This window comes from Chionomys nivalis, chromosome X (assembly GCF_950005125.1).
Source record: "Chionomys nivalis chromosome X, mChiNiv1.1, whole genome shotgun sequence".
NCBI classification, from domain to species: Eukaryota; Metazoa; Chordata; class Mammalia; order Rodentia; family Cricetidae; genus Chionomys; species Chionomys nivalis.
In genome coordinates this window covers 134458293-134481667 of record NC_080112.1, presented here as the reverse complement: position 1 = coordinate 134481667, position 23375 = coordinate 134458293, and the positions used below count along the sequence as shown (strand labels likewise).

The 23375-nt window shown below is 38.8% G+C and overlaps 1 protein-coding gene across 1 annotated transcript in view; it reads right to left on the bottom strand.

Moving 5' to 3' along the window:
• Nucleotides 1-4336: 4336 nt before the first annotated feature.
• Ppef1 (protein phosphatase with EF-hand domain 1) overlaps nt 4337-23375 on the bottom strand; it is a 99660-nt gene continuing 80621 nt past the window's right edge. Inside the window, exons 12-17 of the mRNA XM_057759943.1 lie at nt 16773-16958; nt 14727-14869; nt 11644-11750; nt 8171-8334; nt 6125-6209; nt 4337-4842 (exon numbers count right to left, since the gene is read on the bottom strand). Coding sequence (XP_057615926.1) covers nt 4589-4842; nt 6125-6209; nt 8171-8334; nt 11644-11750; nt 14727-14869; nt 16773-16958 — 939 coding nt within the window. The 3' untranslated portion in view covers nt 4337-4588. The remainder of the gene's footprint in view (nt 4843-6124; nt 6210-8170; nt 8335-11643; nt 11751-14726; nt 14870-16772; nt 16959-23375) is intronic.

Sequence of the window (23375 nt, the reverse complement as noted above, 5' to 3'; positions counted from 1 at the left end):
AAAACCGCAGGACTACAAGTCCTACCGCTTTCACTCTACCCACAGAATCCCGAGACTTCAGACTAAAAAGTTACGTAAGAACAGTTCCTTAAACACCGATACCCCTGGGAACAAGTCGAACAAAGACATGGAAGCAAAGCTCCCACATCCCAAATATCATGGACTGTTCCAGACATCCAAAGATGTGGAGCAACAGCAACAACGCTCTGCTAATGATGAGTTCATGATGAAAACTTACAAAGCCCACAAGTGAACAACCCAGCCTGATCAAGTGTATGCTCACAGTACAAACACATCACTAGGTTCTCCCCCACAAACACACACAGATCATACAAGAAACACATACAGTAACTGGAGAATAGAAAAGAATCAAACTCTAAAGATAGAACTCTGTGTGGAGGAAAGGTAAAAAGAGGAAGAAGAAGAATACCGAAACTTACATAGTATATCTTGGCATAAATATTTTTATTTATTTTTTGAGATTCTAATTACATTGTTTCCCCTTCCCTTTCTTCTCTCCAAAGCCTCCCATGCACCCCTACTCAGCATAAATCACTTTTAAAGATTAGGAAATGACATAAAACTCTTTGTTAAGATAGGTGAGCAAATTCTAAAATGATTGGAAACTATGTCGTGTTTCTGAGCAAGAAGGGTGACTACAGTAAAGGCTAACTTGTAAATGGTGACATGCCTATCAAAAGCCACTAGCTCATTCTACAAACTTCACAAGCTGATTCCAGTGTGCATACAGAAGGCAAAAGGACCAAAAAGAGTCAAAGAAGTCAGGTGACGGCAAGGTTCATGCTACCAGAAAGCAAGAAAAATATAAACCTATAGTGTTGGATACATGAAGCATTTGCAAGCAAACAGCTCCAGAGATCAGTGGATGGTAACCATGAGCCACACGCATGTAGGATCTTGCTATATGACGGAAGTGTCATTACAAATGAGCCCAAACAAATATATTAGTCAACAAATAGCCCCAATCATTTGCAGTGAATTGAGCAGATAAATGACCTTGAAAAGCAAAATTTCAAAAAAAAAAGAAAAAAAAGAAAATCTTCAGAGAACCCACTTGATTCTCATTATTCATAGTATTCTAAATGAACACTGGATTAGCAAATACTGAAAGAATGCTCCTTGGGGAAATATAGAGTTGGATTCTTGCCAGGCTTTAGCTACCATTTCTATCAACTGATCAATATATACCTTGTTTTACAAGTATTTTTCTTTAAATATAATCCATTTACTGTGTATTGTCGATTCGTTAACACTAAGCTCATGCCAACAGTACTATCGCGCATGCTTGAATTATTTTTACTTAGCACATGTATCTGCTCCATAAGGCACCTCACAGTTTCGTTACTCCGGGAATACTAGGCAACACTTCACCACTGAGCTTGGGAGCCATTTTCAATAGTAAACTCTTTAAGAAAAGACACACACACACACACACACACACACACACATATGAAAAGCGCAATGCATAAGTTTATCTCTGGAAGGACACTTGGTTACGGTCTGGAAACTTAAACAAAAAGGCAAAGTGTCACCATGTTTGACCTCAACTGGAACCATGCATTTGACCCATATTTTCCACCACCTTTGCACATGACAATTACACATATTAATTTTGAATTATGAATAAGTTTTAGTGAGCAGGACAATTTGTAAATATGAGATCTGAGCATGAGGATCAACTACACCTAATGGTTTTTCTAGGATGCTAGAAAAAACTCTTGAGAATAAATGACCAAATGATATTCACAAAATAACAAAAAAAAACAGTCATCAGAGATGGCCTGAGGTTTTAGACATTTTGCAAACCCTAAATTATCAGTCAGTTTTAATATAAGATAAGAGGAAAGGAGTTTTGTACACATAAGTTGAAGACCTCAGGTTTGTTTTCATAGCTGCTGCCCAGCCCATTATGGATGGCACCATTCCCTAGACAGAGGATTCTGAGCTATATGAGACAAGAGAAAGTGACATGAAAGCCAGAAGACACAAGCAGGGGTGTACATATTCTCCCTTCCTCTTGACTGTGATGTGATGTGACTAGTTGATTGATTTCCTGCCTTGACTTCCCTGAAAAGACAAACTGGGAGCTGAAACTGTAAGCCAAATAAACCCTTTCCTCCTCTGTGATGCTTTCAGCCAGGGTATTTTGTCTCAGCAACTGAAATCTTTTCATGTAGAAGCTATTTTTGTTGCTGTTGTTTTTGTTGTTAAGATTTAGCGTAAAGTTACAGAATTCTTTTTAAAGTTTTTATTTATTTATTTATTAAAGATTTCTGCCTCCTCCCCACCACCGCCTCCCATTTCTCTCCCCCTCCCCCAATCAAGTCCCCCTCCCTCGTCAGCCAGAAGAGCAGTCAGGGTTCCCTGCCCTGTGGGAAGTCCAAGAACCACCCACCTCCATCCAGGTCTAGTAAGGTGAGCATCCAAACTGCCTAGGCTCCCACAAAGCCAGTACTTGTAGTAGGATCAAAAACCCATTGCCATTGTTCTTGAGTTCTCAGTAGTCCTCATTGTCTGCTATGTTCAGCGAGTCTTATATTATTTTTTAGTCTTCATTAATATGGCTAGCTTTTTATGGTTTTTTTTGCAGCTCAAACCTAGGGCCTTGGGCATAGTTACTTTGAATTTAATTGCATTAGAACCAGAGAATGTAATATGTTTCTCATTGATTGGTAATTGTGATCTGTTTTGTGGTCAGTTTTTATAAATGTTCCAGTGTGCTTAAAATATGTATTCTTTAGAGTTCATCTTAAAAATTACATTTCAAAAGTTGATTTGAGTTCCAGAAATGTTTGCACATGCACATATCTATATATAGTATATACATACATATGCATTTATACTCACATGATGCATCAGGTTAGTTAGACTGTCCAATATTTCATACTTTTATATTTCCATAACAAGTTGTTGACAAAGATATCACAAAGCTTTCTCTATCAGTTTAGCCTAGCACTTGTGCAAATTTCTGTATTAATTTTAAAGCTTTGTGATTAGATGCATATACATCTAAATTATTTTTTCTTCATGGTGAATTATTCCCTTTGCATTTAGTAATAATCTTTTTTTAAAAATTCTCCATAATATTCTTTGTATTGTGAACTGAAGGGAAAAAGAGCTGCACCTGTGTTAAAGATTATACAAGGTCAAATGACTTAGTTTCGTGATTATGGAAAATTAAAATGTTTCAGCCCAAGTCAAATTATTTGGGGCTATTTTCAGTCCCTTTAAAAGTCATTCATTGCCCATTTCTAAGTTTGACAGAATGCCATGGATCCGAGAGAGAGCGGGGGAGGGGGGCATACATGGGAGGGGTTACAGGGAGGAAAGGGAAGGGGAAACAGGATGTAATTATATTTTAACTTTAAAAATTAATGAAACAAACACTTTATTTTATTTTTAGAAGGGCACTAGTTTCCATCAATCCACTCTAACAGTATCTCTTATATTGTGTGAGGTCTGTGATGGAGATTTCCACACTCTGTTATAACTCTCATAACTGATGTTTTTTTCTACCAATGTATTAATGTGTTTTGATGCATGATTTTCTTTTTTCTGTCACTGTAAAGATTTATAAAAACTGTTGCCATGTTAGAACATAGAATTAGAGGCAATACAGGTTTCTGGGCATGACCATACATATTTAAATAAATTATCATTTGTTCTTTGAGGTGAAAATTACATTTTTACAACAGCATTAATACCTATCTTATCTGATGCTAGAATTATCATGATTTCCGTTAGACTGTTTTTCTGCCTCTGGGAGTTTCTTTTGCTTTTCTACAAGTTTAGATATTCATTTCAAAAGATATCTGATACAATTCATGCATTATTTCTGATATATGTAGCAGGCAGACTTGTATGATCTGGATTGTTTCTCGATCTTGAAGTTCTAAAGTTGTAAAAATAATGAAACATAGCCTAAGCTTTAGACAGAACTTAATTGTCTGGTATGCAATCAGAACAGCAGAGTAAGTTGTAGTATATATAACCAAGACCCTGTCTTATCAGTCAGGTTCTCAAACCACATTAATTATAGGGCTCAATCTGAATATACTTATTTTATAATTCCAACAAACATAAAAAATAAGGGCTTTGTTGTTGGTCTCACAGTCTCTCTCAAGATTCTGATATGACCCTCATCCCTGAAGGTGGTCCCCCACCAACTGAAGATCGCTGGTTATGGAATCTCCAAAAATGATGACAGTTTGATGATGGAAATGCTTTATTTTAATAACAGTTTAGCATTCTTCTTATCCTCAGCCACTCATAGATATTATACCTAATAGTTTTCCCTCCTGCTCTGTGGGTTCCTTCCAGTATGCTTCCAAATTGCTCCAGTCTCCTGGTTAGGTATGATCTAAAACCAGCAGGCTCAAAGCCAGTTCATCACAGGCCATGTACGGATCCCAACACTGGAGGTCAATCTCATCAACAGATTTTTAACCTAGTCTTACCAATAGTGGTTTGCTAAGGACTGCCAACACTCACACTGTGCATCTGCTTGTTCTATGAATTAGGGTCTACTTTGCCTGATTACGATGGATTTCAAAGGTCCTGGTTAAGACTAGAGGTTGGGATCAGCTGTTTTCAAAGAGGCTGGGAGAAGTTTTTGTTCATCTTGAGCAAGATGGCTCTGCGGCTTCTCATGTTTATGTACTACAGAGAAAGCCTTTAGGAATTCATTAAAGTCTATGTTTCCATCTTTGTTGAAGTCCACTATCTTGGCAAGCTCATCAATTTGGGAATCATCAATTTGAACATTGTAGTGAGTGTTGAAAAGCTTCCACATGGTCCGGAATTCATCCAAGGAGATTAGACCTAAAAGCAAACAGGAGAAAGTTAAGTGCTAATGTTAAGACCCCCCTAAAAGAGTAGGGGAGAAGCCACACTGATTGAATAGTCCCAATTACAAACTCACTAGCATGCCTGACAATCAAAATACTGAAGGAAACAGAAGAATAAGATCATACGTGTAAGAAACAGTATGTTACTTGCAACTACCAAGGTCCTGGGAATATGCTAATGCCAAAAAGAGTAACAGGTGAAGAACTAGTAAGCGGATATGGATGAGAGTGGTGTAGAAATTCTATAAACTAAAATCTAAGGGGACAAGATACAGAGAAGGATGGTAGAAGAGATAGCAACATTAAAGCACGAGAAAGTACCCCGAGAGTCAATATGATGATGGTGGTGGTGGGTGTGTGTGCGCGTGTGCATGCGCGCATGTGCAGCCTAAGCCATACTGTACATGCTGAGGTCAGAGGACAACTTGAGAGTCAGTTCCCCCTTCCACCCTTCTACCACGTGTGTCTCAGGGATTGAATTCAGATCATCATGGTCAGCAGTGAGCAACTTTGCCTGATGGGTCATCTCGTAAACCCATGGGTGCTGTTTTTATATGCAATAATCTATTTTCCTGGATCATTATTGATACTTTTTCACACTCAGATGTCTCTGCACAGAGGTTAGGGGCAGGGTGCTGAGGATGGTACCCAGAGCCTCATACACAACAGGCAATCTCTCTACAACTGAGCTATATTCCCAGCCCTGCCTTTTTAAATCACAAAATCAGTAATCATATGTTAAAGCTAAATCAAAACTGAGTTTTCAATCCCTTAAACAAAATCAGCACTCTTTTCCTATGAACTAAGATACACAGCAGAAAGTGAATCATCTTTAATTGGTTCTCAGTCTTGTGGCTACGATCAAGTGCAAGTGCAAGTCTTTCTCATCCCTGCTGGTGGTTTATATAAAGGAGCTATTCAGTGAGACCAATGATTATAAAGGCTTCTGGAGAACTCTATGGTCTCCAGTACAGAATTTGTAGCCAAACTAAATGACCAATAATATTAAATATTCGTTTATTTTTTTCTTTACATTTCCCCAAGTTGGATAAAGAAGGAAATCAATGAAAACTGAGTCCTGAACTCAAAGAAACAAACTAGCCTTTGTTTTGTATTACTCCTGAGCCAATCGGTGTTCAGTATTACTCCTGAACCAATTGGTGTTCAGTATTACTCCTGAACCAATCGGTGTTCAGTATTACTCCTGAACCAATCGGTGTTCAGTATTACTCCTGAGCCAATCAACATTCACTTACCTGAGTGATCAGTGTCGATGACATTAAATATGATTTTCAGGTCAGATCGGTATCTGTACAGAGTTTCAATTAGACTAGATTCCAGCTAGAATCAAGATTTTTTAAGTGTTAGAATACTGAGGATTAATTTCATTTTACATTCCAACCAATCTCCCTCCCATCCTTCCTCACTCTCCCCCTCACCTCCCTCCCAGCCTACCCCTCATCTACTCCTCCCAAAGGGTTAGGCCTCCCACGGGGAGTCAACAAAGTCTGCCACATTTCAGTTGAGGCAGGACCAAGCTCCTCCCCTCTGCATTGAGTCTGAGCAAGGCATCCCTCCATAGGGAATGGGCTCCAAAAAGCCAGCTCATGCACCAGGGATAGATCCTGGTCCCACTGAGAGGGGCCCCTAAGATAGACCAAGCTACACAACTGTCTCCCACATGCAAAGGGCCTAGTTCGGTCCCATGGAGGTTCCACGGCTGTCAGTGATGAGTTCCCACGAGCTTGAATAAGAAAAAGGACTACCAAATGCAAGTAACTGCACATTGTAGAAAGCTTGGCAGAAATACCTTCATTATTGCAAATAGTTTAGCTGTGATAGAGTTAAGTCCTTTCCTTTTAATTTAGACAAAAAGAAAGAAATATTACAGGACATCTGATCACACTGCGAACCCGGAGATTGCATTGTGTTTGCTGGACAAACCTGTTTCTAGTTGTGGTGTCCCTCTGCCCTAGCACACACCTTTCATCCAAGAGCCTCCTTCATGAATATCATAAACAGGATAAATAAAGTCAATCATAGGTCAAGAGGCAGAGCAAGCAACCAGTTCACAGGAAGTAAACATAGAAAAAAACAATAGAGACTACAGGGGAGTGAGGAGGAGGAACAGAGAGATGCACAGGAAATAGAGGGGAGGGATATTTTAGTTTGAGGAGGCTTGTTGGAGACAGAGTAGGAGAAAGAGCCTTCTGGGACATCTGCAGAGGAGGAAGGTCGGCTGGGTGCTTCTCTGTCTCTTTGAGCTAACAGGTTTTCACCCCCCCCCACCAAAAAAACCCAATACAGAATAATTTCAGCAAATGCAACAAATACAAAATAAGCTCATAAATTCTTTTTATCTCTTTATGGTGCTGAGGGATAAATCCAATAAGCATGCTGGGCTTATTTACTACTGAACTAGGTCTTAAGACCACCAATTCTTATATGAGAAGGCAAGCTGTCCCTTGGCCTAACCACTCTGAGTCTGATTAAAGACTTGCCCATGTGTTCTACAGGGACAAAGACTCAATACGACAGCAGGAAATAACAGCTGCAAATCTACAGAAAAGTCTACAGGGATTGTTCCATTTCATCTTCTATAATCTTAAAGAATAAGGACAGAAAAGAAAAAGATAAAGCAATTTTCCCAGAGGTCAGGTAGTGATATTTGGATCTTAACCCCTCTGTGCTGAAGCCTATGATCTGAATTGCCATGGTAAACGGTCGCTAGCAACCAAGGCCTTCTTCCTAGAGGTATTTCCACATCTAGCCTACATGATTCTCTTTGTTCTTCTCATCTTCCCTACAGAGGATCACCCAGGTTCCCATCTGCTGTGTTCTAACTAATAACTGATGAATTGCTAACTAGTTAGATGGGATCTGATCAGTGTCCCTGTGGTACTGTCATTTTAATAAGATATTTTATATCTTCTAATACTTTAAGGCATATTCTAAGGCATGTCAGCAAGTCTGTACATGCATGTTGAGTATTTGGGTGGTATTTTTCATGAGAGACTGTGGTGATGTTGTTACAGCTGCTCTGGACAACACCTGAATTTGACATAGATTTGCTTACAAAGCTTTTGGGTTTTTTATTTTGTCTGTTCTACAGAGAATACACACATTTCCCAACCTCCTCACCATGTTCCGCGGAGATTCCCTTCTGGCCTTTCTTGAGACTGTCATTCCCATTCATTAGATAATTCCAACCCTAATTTTTGAAAGCACTAAGTTGCTTAGAGGTTGACCGAAGGGTGTTGTGACAGAGTCAGATTTTTAGCTGGAACTAATATGTCACTCACCTCCTTGACAGGCTTTTCAATGTGGACATCCTGGAAGCTGGACATGTAGTCAGCATTTCCATCTTCGTCTATGTGTACCAGGTGTGAACTCAGAGATCTCCATGGTAAGTTCAGCCCCAAAATGCTCTCCATAGAAAAAGCCCACTGCGCCAATGAAATCCTCCCTGACAGCAACAACAAAGGCCCATATGATTGGTACAAATTTGACAAAATAAAAGCGCAAGCTCCTTCATGGAGCTAGTGACAACCGGGGGTTTTGAGGACTGAGGGCCCCTCCTCTCCTCCATGATCTGTCTGACTAGGTTCTAGCACATCAAGTAAAGAATAAGTAAAGAAAGTTTTTGTTCTGTAAATCTTACTGTCACATGAAAGAAATTCTCCTTGTAGTCAGGCACTTGGGTGGCAGAGGCAGGCAGATCTCTGGGAGTTGAGGCCAGCCTGGGCTACTGATCTACAAAGTGAGTTCCAGGACTGTCAGGGCTACACACAGAGAAGCTCTGTCTTGAAAACCTAAAAAAATTTTAAATAAAATTAAACCATAAAACATGGTTAAATATACCAAATAATTGTTTTTAAGTACATTATAGGATATCTTTATTAAAATAGTGAATTACACTGACTGGTTTGGAACTCCTAGTATTCATAGCAAAAGCCAAACTTGGTTGTGATATTCGAATATTTGACTATTTCGTTATTTTTTATATAAATTTATCAATAAGATCAGCCCTTAATTGTCCTTCTCCATATTCTTGTTAGGTTTAAGCCCAAAGGTTAGGTTGACCTAAAATACTCTGTCCCTGTTCTTTAGAAAAGAGGATCAAATTACTTTTTTGTTTTCTTAAATGCCTGCTGCCATGCTGAATGAAGCTGTTATAGAAACTTTCGAATTTTCTAATTCAGTTTCTTTAACAGTTACAGTCATTAAGCTTTTTGGTTTATTTCTGTCTCTGTTTAGAATGTGTGTGTGGACGTACTTATTTTAGGACTATGTCCATTTGATGTAAAGTTCTAATTCATTGCTAGATAAATTTTCATAATGTATCTAATGATCTTAATGATTATAAATTTCATAATAGCATCTCTTTCTATCTTACTCTTGGTTATTTGTACTTGAATATGTATTCTCTAATTTGTGTGCTAGCTTGCTCCTCTCTCTCTCTCTCTCTCTCTCTCTCTCTCTCTCTCTCTGTTTTATCAAGTTTACTAGTTTCTTCAAAGAACTATTTTCTTATTAGTTGATAACAGTTTCATCTTTTAAACTAGATGCATTCAAAATGATCAATGTTTCTGTAATTTGTATTCTGTAAACTTTACATGTGAATTTACATTATCATTCAGCTTGAGTATTTTAATTTCTACTATGATTTCTTCTTTGATCTAAGAATTATTCAGAAGTACATTTCTCATTTCCAAAAGTGTCTCTGTGTGTGCGCACGTGTGTGTGTGTGCACGTGTGTGTGCGTGCATATGTGTGTGTGCATGTGTGTTTTTGTTTTATATCACAGGCTAGCATCAAAATAATGATTCCATTGCCTCTGCCTCAAGTGCTGACTGGGATTACAGGAGTGTGCCACCAAAAGGAATTTTTATGTTCAGATTATCTAGAACTGTAGCACTTGTCAGGGCATTTTCTTTGGCCTGTCTCTTTAGTTACTAAAGGAGAAATATTAAAGTCTCCCATTATGATGGCAAATTTTTCTATTTCTGCTCATTGCTCTGTCAGTTTTGTTTCACATATTTTGAGGTTATATCAGTAGGAACATAAACATGCAGAACAAATTCAAGTGGCAAATTAAATGTTTGCTATCATGAAGTGTCCCTTTTCATGTCTAGTAACATATATTTCCTCAGAATCTACTTTCTTTGCTATTAACAGAGTAGTTCCAGCTGTGTTTCTGTTAATGTTTTCATGCTATTTTTCTAAATATAACTTTCAATCTTTGTTTATATGATCCACTATCTACTGGTTTTTTTTCTCAGTTGCTGATTAGCCTATCAGTCTAACTGCTGTGTCTTTTTAGCAATCTGTGTTTCCTCTCTGCTTGCATTTGAATGCCCTCTGCATCTTCATTACAAGTGAATGGGAGTGCGGATTTAATTTTATTTATCCTGTTTGAGAATCATTGTTCCTCTTGATTTCTAGGGTCTACAGACCCTCTATCACGGGTCTGTAGGCATTATCGTGTTAAATATAGTCTGCCTCCCTTACACTCTCTCTAGTTTTCCTTCCTTGTGTCCTGATAAATGATAGACTTAGATCCTGACTATATATTTTGTTCATTTTTGCTGTCCATAATAATTTTTTGAGATGGGGTGTGAGTGACTACGTAGCTCAGGCTACCCTTGGGGGTTACTATACAGTTTAGGCTGGCCTTGGAAGTTCCTAGCTCTCAATCTAATTCTTGATGCTAACCTTCTCTTAAACACAGTCATTACGAACACTCATTCTCTTGGGTTTTGTTTTTGGTTTGAGGCCAGGACTCATGTAGCCCCGCTTGCCTCAAATTCCTGACTTCCTGCCACCACCTGCCAACTGCTGGCATTACAGGTATGCAGCACCAGCGCTGTTTCCTCTTTATTTTAATAAACATAGTGCTGTAAGTATTTGATACTTCTTCAAACCATATCATAGTTCAGATCTTTCAAGCACATATCCGCGGTTCTCATCCATGCCTTTCTTAGGTATTTTCTATTTTGTATTTGACAATTCCCACAGCTGGTTTCCTTGGGAGAAACTTGTTCTGTTATTTGCTTGGTTTTGTTCTTGTCGTTGTTGTCTCTCAGTCATCACAGGTCACCTCATTTATTTAGTAGTCAGGCCTTAATTGCAAGCTCACACTAATTGATGCTAACCTCTGAATACATCAATGGCTACAATTAAGGATGTTCTCCTCAAAGAGGCAGTTGGGGACATTTTTTAGTCACTTTGAAGGCACACAAATCCAAAATTCATCTTTTCTCTCTTTCTACCGTGCTAGAATCTCATGTCAGGATGGTTGCTAGAGCAACATTAGCCTTTGGTGCTTAATTGTTGCTTCATGCTTCCACACATGATTCAAATCATCTTTTTGTTATGACTGTATTTTTTAAAGACAGAATCTCTCCGTGTAGCCAAAGCTAACCTCATACTCATAATTCTCCTGCCTCAGCCTCAGTCTGGGAATTTCAGGCACATGCCTCTATACCAAGCTCAAATAATTGTTCAAAAGAATGGTAGTCATGAGACTAAGATACTGGGAAGCTGACAAACACGTTATGATTCTGCATCCTCCAGAAGAGAAGTCTAATTCAGGGCTGTTAGTTTCTTAAATTTGAAGAAGCTTACTGAAAAGGAGATACATTCTGATATTTTTTTAGTGAATGGATTCTTTATTTTCTATCGTTCCTTTCTAACAACAAAGAAGAACTAAAATCCCATTGAAGAAAACCTGCTCTGTATATAGCCAGAATGTTAAGAAATGATAAGTTATTACCTGTTCTCCCATAGTCACGGAGCTGGAAAGCACTGATGAGATCAGTTTTTCGTGAAAGCATTCTTTCTTTCAATATCTTGAAGGCACTGCATTCCATAGCACTCACCCTATGTTAAGAAAACAGCATTTCAGTGAAACTTAAATAAATCATTAGCTTCTACTTAATTTTAATGTGCTATGTTACCACATACCAGTTTCTACCACATATCTGTTTATACATACTATATTGCTAGATAGTAAATGTAGTATATTTGTGTATATATTTTGCAGATTTGTTAAACATTTGAAAAATTAATTTATTATTAGTAGTATTAGTATATTGTTCCTTTTTCATTTCTTAGACATTTTATGTTTTGTATTTGACAACTTGATATGGTGAGGGAGTTGTGTACAGTATATGTGTGAAGATCAAAAGACAATTTTGTGGAGCTGGTTCTTTCCTTATACCTTTATGTATGTTCCAGGACTCAAACACAAGGCACTAACTAGGCTTGCTCAGCAAGTGCTTTTACCTGCTGAGCCATCTTGATGACCTGAAAATTCTTTTTTAAACAGAGTTTAAACTAGCCTACAATCCAAAGTCTTCCTGCCTCTGACTCCTGTGTGCTGGGATTACATGCATACACCATCATGCTCAGCCATTTTGTTAATTTCTTTTATTGTATTTCATTTATGATCCAGTTTCACATTCTCACAGGGTCAGCAATTATAACAGCCACAGAAATACTTTCTTGTTTGTTTTTTTTTTAAGATTATAGATAGAGTTTTCTGGAATTTGAAAGAGTCATGTGAATATTGAATAATTATTTGATAAAAGGAACTTGTTGTATGAGATACCAAATTTTTTTAAATTGTTTTTCTTGATTTTATTGAGCTATATATTTTTCTCTACTCCCCTCCCTTCCTCCCCCTTCCCCTTCTACCTTCTCCCATAGTTCCCATGCTACCAATTTACTCAGGAGATCTTGTCTTTTTCTACTTCCCATGTAGATTAGATCCATGGAGATACCAAAATTTACCATTACATTAGTGCCGTGGAATAATCTTTTTTGTACACTGAGAATATTTGTTGATCTCATTTGTCTAATAAAGGGCTGAATGGCCAATAGCTGGGCAGGTAGAAGTTAAGCAGAACTTGCAAACAAAAAGAGAGCATGGGAAAGAAGCAGGGTTGAGTTGCCAGGAGACAAGGAGAGAAGCAAGATGAGCATGCCATGCTAAATAAAAAGGTACTGCCACATGGTAGAGTATAGATAAGAAATATGGGTTAATTTAAGTTGTAAGAGTTAGCTAGCAACAAGCCTGAGCTATTGGTTGAGCATTTATAATTAATATTAAGTCTATGTGCATTTATTGGGAAACTGGCAGTCCTGACAGAAAACTCTGCCATTCTGACTGTGATAAAAGAAAATATGTACATGAGTAGAGCATAACAGGAACTTCGAAAAATAGATCCAACTATTATAAAAACAGATATGGCAACAGAGGTAGAACAATTTAGTAAAAAAGACAATCCTTTGATCAATGCTAGAACACTTAGTTAACTACCTCAACATAAACTTCTACCTCAATCATTTATAATAAATGAGTTTGAAGGAGGAACAGAAGAACAGAAGAGTTCTGAGATACAGACATCTTCTGTGTTCACAGAGTGTAGATTCTAGGATACAAAATAGATTTTAAAAATCTAAGGCTTGGTGTATGGAGGAAATAGGAGGAGAGGAGGAAGTGGGAATTTGGACTGGCCTTTTAAAAAATCTAATAAAATAAAATAAGAAAAGAATAAAAGAGAAATGAAAAAAATCTAGGGCTTTTCTCCAGGACAGTCAGGGTTACAAAGAGAAACCCTGACTCAAACAAACAAACAAACAAACAAACAAATAAAAAGATAGATTTTCAGAAACTGAATGATCCTAATTTTGTCATGTGGTCATTGCTGGGTTTATCATTTAGGTTTTATGAAGAAAGTGATCTGGTTTCATTGTGACTTTTGTTCTTAGGGAAGCAAAGGAGGCTCCCCATGTTTTGATAATTTCACTTCTTTCCTAACTTAAAGGCATGTTGAGGGGCTCCACTCCCAGTTCCTGGGTCACAGTGAACTAACCCCTAATTTGGAGCACTGGAATCTGTCATTTGCAAACAATGCTGATACCATTTAGAAAGATGTGCACTACCTAAATTCTGTCTCTTAAGAAGAGCTATCCACCTATGTATGGAAAGTCCCCTTGACACAAGATTTCTGGTTAGAAAGTCATTTGTTTAAGCATGTATGCAAGGTGGATCCTGGCTGAGCCAACATTGCACTGTGGATATGTATATGTGTTTACATATGATTAGACAGAAGGCACTGTACATAGGAGTGTTGCTCTCAATCAATATTTACAAAACGTGCAAACTTCTGTATCTGGAAACAACAATGCAGGTTCTTGTTACTATGTGTCTGTCACACAAAAAATTCTAAGGCTTCTCAATTTCCTTAAATAAACTGATACCATATTTACATATAATTGATATACAACTTCTTATATACCTTAATTTATAGAGTATTTATAATTCCATTTAATACAAATAGTTGGCGTATTATATTATTTAGGGATATGATAATAAAAATGTCTGTACATTTATAGAACTGACTTTTTAAAAAAATATTTTCAATGTGGAACCCACTACTACAAAGTGTAGGCTATGTATCAAAAAGATAAAATGACAGATGAAAATATGAATAATAACAGCATATGTAAGTAAATTAAGTAAACAACTAAAAAGACAGGGATTATGAGACTCAAATGAGGCTTCAAAATGAAGACTGTCATGCTAATAGGAGACAAACTAGACATTAGATGAAAAGGGTAACTAGAAACTGTAACTAAAATCTAGAGCTAAGGGAGGGGGACAATTCTTAATGATAGAAGATAATGAACCTAACAGCAAAACCGAAAACTACATGAAGCACAAACTAAAAGAATTAAAGAAACAGATAACAACAAAGGCTAGAAACTTCAATGGCAAAGCTGCTCTTAGTCACTCAGGTCTGGTTCTACTCTGACACAAATACAGTTCTTAGTATTTTTAGGGCTATCTACCTTTGGTGAAGAGGGCTCAGGCATGATGAACTAGTTACTTGGTACTGGAAAAATTGTGGAGTTGTACCATAACTTAGTCTGATGTAAGCTCCTCGGTTGCTGCCTTCTTCGTAATAATTAGAAGCAGAAAATAAAGTAATGACCTGATTAAAGAAAAAGAGGATCAAGTTCATTAAGTTAATTCTCAAAAGGTCATTCAAAATAAGCCAGAAATAGCTCAATTCTCAAAAAAAAAAACACCTCATAATCTGCAAATTATCTGGGTCTGACATGATTTCATATGATTCCCTTGAAGGAAAAGTCTCCAGTCGGTGTCTCCATTACTAACTCCTAGCTTTTCGTCCAATGCCCCAGGTATGGCCCTGAATTCCTACACACTAATATAGTGCCAGATCTTAGAATTATCTTTAATGTTAAGTTTCATAAATTCTAATTTTCAACAGAGATAAATTGCATATTTTCTTACCTCGTGATATCTGTGGGTTCAAAATAAAATTTGGTTAGAAGCTCATGCTTTTTCTTTTGCACAAACTGAGTGATTTAGAAGGTTCAGAGCTGGACGAATCCAGTGTTTTAAGAGCAGAGACATAATGGGACTGTGGCCAGTACCTTAGGAAGAAGTCAGCCTGGGAGGCATGGTAGGTAGATTATAGAAAGATAATACTTGCTGGTGACGGGAAGTTCTGGTCTAATAAGGATGTCACCTCAGATGAACCACGGCTATTTTCTGATTACAAATACATTCTAAATAATACTTTGCTTATTTATCTTGTGGTGTTAGTATGAGCCAAAACTGAATTAATAGAGTTAAGAAATCAGAGTAGAAGGAAATGCCATAGGATTCCATATTCGTTGTAACTTGCTTCTATTCACGATAAAGATAAACAAAAAGAACCATCCTAGGATACCCGAGGATAAAATCCAGTTTCTTAGTTCTCTTCTAGAATTATTGACATACTCGGAGAGCAAGACACTTCATTTTGATAGCAGTAGTTAAACTGATTACAGTAAGCAACTTGCTAGAGATCACCTCCTCAATGAGCTGAAAAAAGTGTGCAGTGTGTGTGTTTTCTGTCCTATACAGGGAATGTGCAAAAGAAGAGAGAAAATGGGATTGGATATGCTTTGTAAGGAGAAGTGCAGTCTGTGGGAATTGCACTGTGTATTGTGAGAACTGGCTTACAATTAGTAAAAAATGAAGTGTGTGTGCGTATGTGTGTCAGAGAGAGAGAGAGAGAGAGAGCACAAGAATACTTAGTGTCACTGTTATGGTTTAAAGTGATATATTTGAGTACTGAGTTGAAAGAGGTACAATTGTGATATACACTTGTGATGGTTCATTTCATCTGTCAACTAGATCACATTCCTGAGCAGAGCACAGTTCTGGGTGTGTCTCTGAGGACATTTCCAGAAAGGATTAATTGAGGGAGGAAGATTTTCCCTGAATGTGGATGGCGCCACCACTTAGTATGGCGTCCTGGGCAGAACTAAAAGGGGATAAGGGGGGAAAGGAAGACTCGTGCCTTTAATTCCAGCACTCTGGAGGAAGAGGCAGGCGGATCTCTGTGAGTTCAAGGCCAGCCTGGTCTACAAGAGCTAGTTCTAGGACAGCCAGGGCTTCATAGAGAAACCCTGTTTCAAAAAAGGTGTAAGGAGAATGTAAGTTGAGCATCAACATCTCTCTCTACTTCCTGGTCACCTGAGATATGACAAGTGGCCTGCCACTGTGTCTTCTCCATCATGTGACTATACTCTCGAACTGGGAGGCAAAACAAAGCCTTCCTTAAGCTGCTTCTCGTCACTTGGTTATAACACTGAGAAGAGTAATTACTACATTCACACATCAGAATCTCTGCTTCTGGGAGTAGTGAAGATGGAGGAAGAATATTTCTAAGGATAAGGAAGCGTGAAGCCCCTTCAGTCTCTATTTTCTCTTTGGAAGTAGTGAAGACATTGCTTGGCCTTTTAGGTAGGACAACACAGTGTGGAGAAGAACAGGCTGTGGCAAGGATGGCTATGAGGATTTCAGTCATGATGCCAGCTCACCTTCCCATCGTGACAGATTTCATACCCGTCGGGTTTACACTCATGAGACCTAATGAGCATCTTCAACTGGTTTTTATTAAGAATCTTGGAAGTAACGTCTGGTCCAAAGTAGCAGCCCCCTCCTCGGCTTGTATTTGGATAACAGCCTTTTCTGCCTCTGGGGTCACTCCACAGAAGGTCAATAATCTTGGAACAATGAAATAAATTAGGGTTATACTTACAAGTAACAGTCTATCATCTTTTTTCTATCCCATCTCATTTAGCAGAAATATTAAAGGTAACTGGTGTTACAGGCATGAACCACCATGCCTGGCTAAATTCAGAAGAGAAAGTAGTGCCTTCCACTGAACACGTATTAGGTGTTCTTAACACTGACTCAGGTTTTTGACCTGTTGTACTCCTTAAGGAAACCTAATAAGTGTTTATTGGAAGGAACTACTTTCTCTTCTGAATTTAGCTGGGCATGGTGGTTCATGTTTCCCCAAGAACATCCCCTAAAGCTTCTTTGATCTTTGGCCTCCATAAGACCATTTTCCAATTCAGCAGTAGGTTTACCTATTGACTGGATTCCAGCAGGTATTCTAAACCCACAATGATTTTTTTTCAGCTTAATATTTCCTTTGGTGGCTGGAAGAAGCAAATGCAGGTCACACAATACCCAGGACTGAAGACTCAAATTTCTAATAACGTTTTCACAGAAAAATCAGAGGTTGTAGAGTCTCCAATCTGTATTTAATATTTGACTCCATTTTTAAAACTACTACTGTAACACAAACTTAAGAAAGAGTGGTTTAAAAAAACCTGCAAGCCTCTTTATCACTAAAGAGTGACAACCTTGAGAAAACTGCCTATCCCTCAATCAGGCATTTGAGTCAACTAACCTGCAAAGTATGTCAGGGTTCTAATAGACAATTATTCTAAAAGTCTACTAGTTTCCATATTTTTCTCTGTTGTTCCTACGTGTGCAGAGAATTGAATCCAGGGTCTCATGTAGGGTAGGCCAATATAATCCTTCTGAGCTACACACCAGCCCCTCTACATCTGCATGTTTCTTTGGAGAAAAAAACACACAACTGAAATTTTTATGTGTGTAGAAGCCAGGTCTACATCAGGTGTTTTCCTCAACTGCTCTCCTCTCTCACTGAACCCATAGCTTAACAATTTAGTTAGACTGACTGGCCAACCAGTCCCAGAGATCCACCTGCCTTTGCCTCCCCAGTGCTGGGATTACAGTTGGGTGCTGCCACAACCAACTTTTTTATGTCAGTGCTGGGGATGTGAAGTTGGGACCTCATGGTTGCACACCAAGCTGAGCCATCTTGTGAAGTCCCTTCAATAGAAAATTTCTAGTGATTCTAGTAAGTTTAAAGTAGGTCTTGAAAAGAGGTTCAGATACTGCTGCTGCCCTAAACTGGACTCTGCAGTCATTTGTAGGTTTGATATAAAGGGAGACCTGGAGATAAATGAGAGAGAAGACAGAGGGGCAGAAAGAAGAGCAGAAGGATCAGTACCTGCTCAGCACCAGAGCCACTCTGTACCAGGCTCAGCTCAGACAGCGAGTATTTGATGACTAGTTGAGGTGAGAATTAAAATCTCCCAAAGAAAAATCACCCCAAGGGCTTCCTTCCTTCTCACTGAATTCCAATATTGGCACAATTGTACCCTACACACACTTAAATAAAATGTAACACCTTTAAGTTCTGGTTCTTATGACAAAACAGCACTTGTATTTCAAACAGAATCATATCTGGTCCTGTAGAATGAATTCACATTTTGTGTGTGTGACTTAACTTGTAGTATAATAAAGGAGGAAACATGGAAGATAAGGGGCCATATTTTATTAGGAAAGGATTAAGCTTTCAATTCCTACATGAATATAGAGCTTAAAGGTAAAATTTCATCTGGAAAGCATCCTAACTTACCCTTGAAGTACAGCATACATTATTTTAGGTACGTAACCCTATATAGGAATATATATATATATGAAAATATTTCATGTATATGATAACGGATGAGCAGTCCATTATAAAGTATATGAAAGTAAATTCTCACGGAATCTTTCTTCTTCCTTTTTACCACTATTATGAATACTCAAAATTTACATAAAGTAAATGTACATATGAGGGGAACATGATGGCACATGCTTTAGGGAGGCAGAGGCAGAAGGATTACAAATTCCAGGCCACCTGGGCTATGCATCAAGTCCCTGTCTCAAAAAAACCTAAAGACTAGCATATATAGTGTATTATTGGAGTGCTTTCCTAGCCTACACAAAGCTTGTGTTCAATCTCTAGCACTATAAAAAAATACAAATAAACATAGTTGAGCATATACTTTTGTATAATAGGGCATCTCTCCGGTATATTCCCAAGAGTGGTATTGCTGGGTCCTGGGGTAGGTTGATCCCAAATTTCCTGAGAAACTGCCACACTGCTTTCCATAGTGGTTGCACAAGTTTGCATTCCCATCAGCAATGGATGAGTGTACCCCTTACCCCAGAACCTGGAAACAATCTAGATGCCTTTCAATGGAAGAATGGATGCAGAAAGTATGGAATATATACATATTAGAGTACTACTCAGCAGTAAAAAACAATGACTTCTTGAATTTTGCATGCAAATGGATGGAAATAAAAAACACTATCCTGAGTGAGTTAAGCCAGACCCAAAAAGAGGAACATGGGATGTACTCACTCATATTTGGTTTCTAGCCATAAATAAAGGACATTGAGACTATAATTCATGATCCTAGAGAAGCTAAATAAGAAGGTGAACCCAAAGAAAAACATATAGTCATCCTCCTGGATATTAACCTTCATCAGGTGATGAAAGGAGACAAAGACAGAGACCCACATCGGAGCACCAGACTGAAATCCCAAGGTCCAAATCAGGAGCAAAAGGAGAGAGAGCACGAACAAGGAACTCAGAACCACGAGGGGTGCATCCACACACTGAGACAAATGGGGATGGTCTTTCGGGAACTCACCAAGGCCAGCTGGACTGGGTCTAAAAAAAAAGCATGGGATAAAACCCAACTCGCTGAACATAGTGGACAATGAGGGCTGCTAAGAAGTCAAAAACAATGGCACTGGGTTTTGATCCTACTGCATGTACTGGCTTTGTGGGAGCCTAGGCTGTTTGGATGCTCACCTTACTAGACCTGGAAGGAGGTGGGAGATTCTTGGACTTCCCACAAGACAGGGAACCCTGACTGCTCTTCCGGCTGTTGAGGGAGGGGGAGTTGATTGGGGAAGTGGTGGAAGGAGGTCATTGGTTAATTAATAAAGAAACTGCTTGGCCTCATAGGTTAGTACATAGGTGGGTGGAGCAAACAGAACAGAATGCTGGGAGGAAGAGGAAGTGAGCTTAGATGCAGGGCAGTTCCTCTCAGAGCCAGATGCTGCAGCCAGCCACCAGGGCAGACATGCTGAATCTTTCCCAGTAAGCGCACCTAGTGGTGCTATGCAGATTATTAGAAATGGGCTAAATTAATACGTGAGAATTAGCCTAAAAGAGGCTAGATATAATGGGCCAGGCAGTGTTTAAAAGAATACAGTTTGTGTGTTGTTATTTTGGGGCATAAGCTAGCCAGGCGGCCAGGAGATGGGTGGCAGGAATGCAGCCCACAGCTTCCACTACAGAATGGCCCCCAACGTGTGGACAACTATATCCACAGAAAGCCTGAGAAAGCTTGGGAAAGAATAGAGTACAGCATGGCTTCTTGGAAGCAGCAATTTCTCGGGTCTGCTCTGCTTGCTAGAGGCAAGCAAGCGCTCGCATCTAAGAGAGGCTTCCCGACTCAGCTTTAACTGCAAACCCTGCAGCTCTTAAGTGGTCCTGCCACGAAACACTTAAACGGTATTGATAAAAACTGACTGCATGCTTGTTTGTTTTCAGCCGTAGCAGGAAAAAAGTTGTGCTGCTTTATTTAAAATGCTGGCTCTCTGGTCTGTCCTGCCAGGGCAAACTCTGACTCTTTCAGGCAGTCAGTCCAAATGAGTGTGATCTGTGAGCAGAATGCTGCAACTTGCTTGCTGGCAGGGACTTTGAAACGCCATAGAGTAGTTGCGATAAAAATGGCTCCAGCAGTACCTCCACCATGAGGCTGGAAAGCTAACGAATGGGCTGGATCTAGCTGGCAAAGCCACGGCTTTAATCCTACCCATATTGCTCAGTAATTTAAAGGCTCGTGTGGTCAGAAAAAGAGAGAGATACAGTAAAGAGAGATTCAAAGACAAAGAAAACCTTTAAATGATTTACAGTGTGCTTAAAAATATATGCAGGCTAAAAGTTAAAGTTCTTAAAAGTAAAAAAGGAAGAAAGAAAGTAGTTGGGTATGGTACTACACACCTTTAATCCCAACACTTGGGAGGCAGAGGGAGATTGACCTCTGTGACTTCAAGGTGTGGTAGCACACACCTTTAATCCCAATGCCTGGAGGCGGAGACAGAAGGATCTCTGAGAGTTCAAGGACAGCCTGATCTACAGAGTTATTCCAGGACAAAGATATACAGAGAATATAAAATAAAAGTAAAAATAAACGAAATAGAGGTTAAAATAAAGCCGCACAAAGATGGAAAACACAATGAGAATCTTGATACTATATGCTATTATGCTCTGTTTGAATTGTTTGAATGATGAGGAAGGAGCAACAGATGCTAAAAGATATATATTTTTTTAAATATTTATTTATTTATTTATTTATTTATTTATTATGTATACTATATTCTTTCTGCGTGTATGCCTGAAGTCCAGAAGAGGGCACCAGACCTCATTACAGATGGTTGTCAGCCACCATGTGGTTGCTGGGAATTGAACTCAGGACCTTTGGAAGAGCAGGCAATGCTCTTAACCACTGAGCCATCTCTCCAGCCCCCTAAAAGATATATTTTTATAAATGCTGATGGACTAATCCAACATAGATATTTTGAAAATACCTTGACTTTAAAATTTGGATCTAAGGACATGATGCTTTGGAAAGGAGTTTCTTCTTTTGTTTTCACAGATGATGAGACCCTGTGTATTGCTTCTATCCCAATATGGTATGATGGACCACACCCTCCTGAAGGGTTGCTGTGAACACCTTCAAAAAATTACTTCACTCAACTGCCGACTGAGATGAACCTAACAGACAGGTTACACCATAAAAGACCTAATTAACAGCGCCCCTATACAGCAGGAAGCAGTTTGGAGAGAAATAACTGCGCCCATATCCCAAATATTGTTTATAAATGTTCTTTGTACATTTAAAGGGGGATATGATATAGATATGAATAATTTGCATCGGTATGATTTTGACTTTATTGATATAAATTTAAGGTCAATTTTGTTATATGTATATATATATATATATTTCTGATATTGATTAGGGTATTGTGATTGTGTAGTTCATTTAAAAACGTAATGTATATAGGTTGTTAATGGATAATCATTAATAATAATCAAGCTTGTAGTCATGTTAGTTAGATTTTTTTAGATGTGCATAGATATATTTCCGATAGACATTCTCATGTCTTTCAAAGACTACAGAATATGGCATTTAATGTTTTAATAACTTAGGGTTTTTCATGACAATGAGACACGTCTGCTCCTGGCAGCACCAATCTACTTAAAGAAGAAGATGGGCATCGAAGATACACCTTATGGAGTCTGATAGACATTTGGGCAAGAAACTGCTCTTGCCTGGACTGTTGCATAAACTGGACACAGAGAACCCACAGAGAGAGAACTTGCCTAAAGGTGAGATGATCTTTCGGGGTTCCTGATTCATGAAAGAGTCTGTGAGACATTTTGTAGGACACAGCAGATAGTGACTGAACTGCCTTTGAAATTTCCTGCTTCATGGAAATGTCTCTGGATACTATGGGCCTGTAGGCCAAAGATGGATGCCCCAACGGTACAGAGAAACTTTGGGTGACTGTCCAGGCAGCGAGATGTCTCTGTCATTTCTAGAGTTTGGAAGTTGCTTATTTCTTGTTTGCTTAGGTAATATTGTATCTTTCTGGAGTCTTTGATGGAGTTGAAGAATAGTTAGTTATAGTTTTCCTTAGTTATGATAAAGATAAAATAGATGTAAATATTGTAATTTTTACTTGATAACTGTTTTGTTATATGTAATTTTGCTATGTTAAAGTTAAACTTCATCAGGCGATGAAAGGAGACAGAGACAGAGACCCATATTGGAGCACCGGACTGAAATCTCAAGGTCCAAATCAGGAGCAGAAGGAGAGAGAGCACAAGCAAGGAACTCAGGACCACGAGGGGTGCACTCACACACTGAGACAATGGGGATGTTCTATCGGGAACTCACCAAGGCCAGCTGGCCTGGGTCTGAAAAAGCATGGGATAAAACCGGACTCGCTGAACATAACGGACAATGAGGACTACTGAGAACTCAAGAACAATGGCAATGGGTTTTTGATCCTACTGCACGTACTGGCTTTGTGGGAGCCTAGGCAGTTTGGATGCTCACCTTACTAGACTGGATGGAGGTGGGTGGTCCTTGGACTTCCACAGGGCAGGGAACCCTGATTGCTCTTCGGGTTGATGAGGGAGGGGGACTTGATGGGGGAGGGGGAGGGAAATGGGAGGTGGTGGCAGGAGG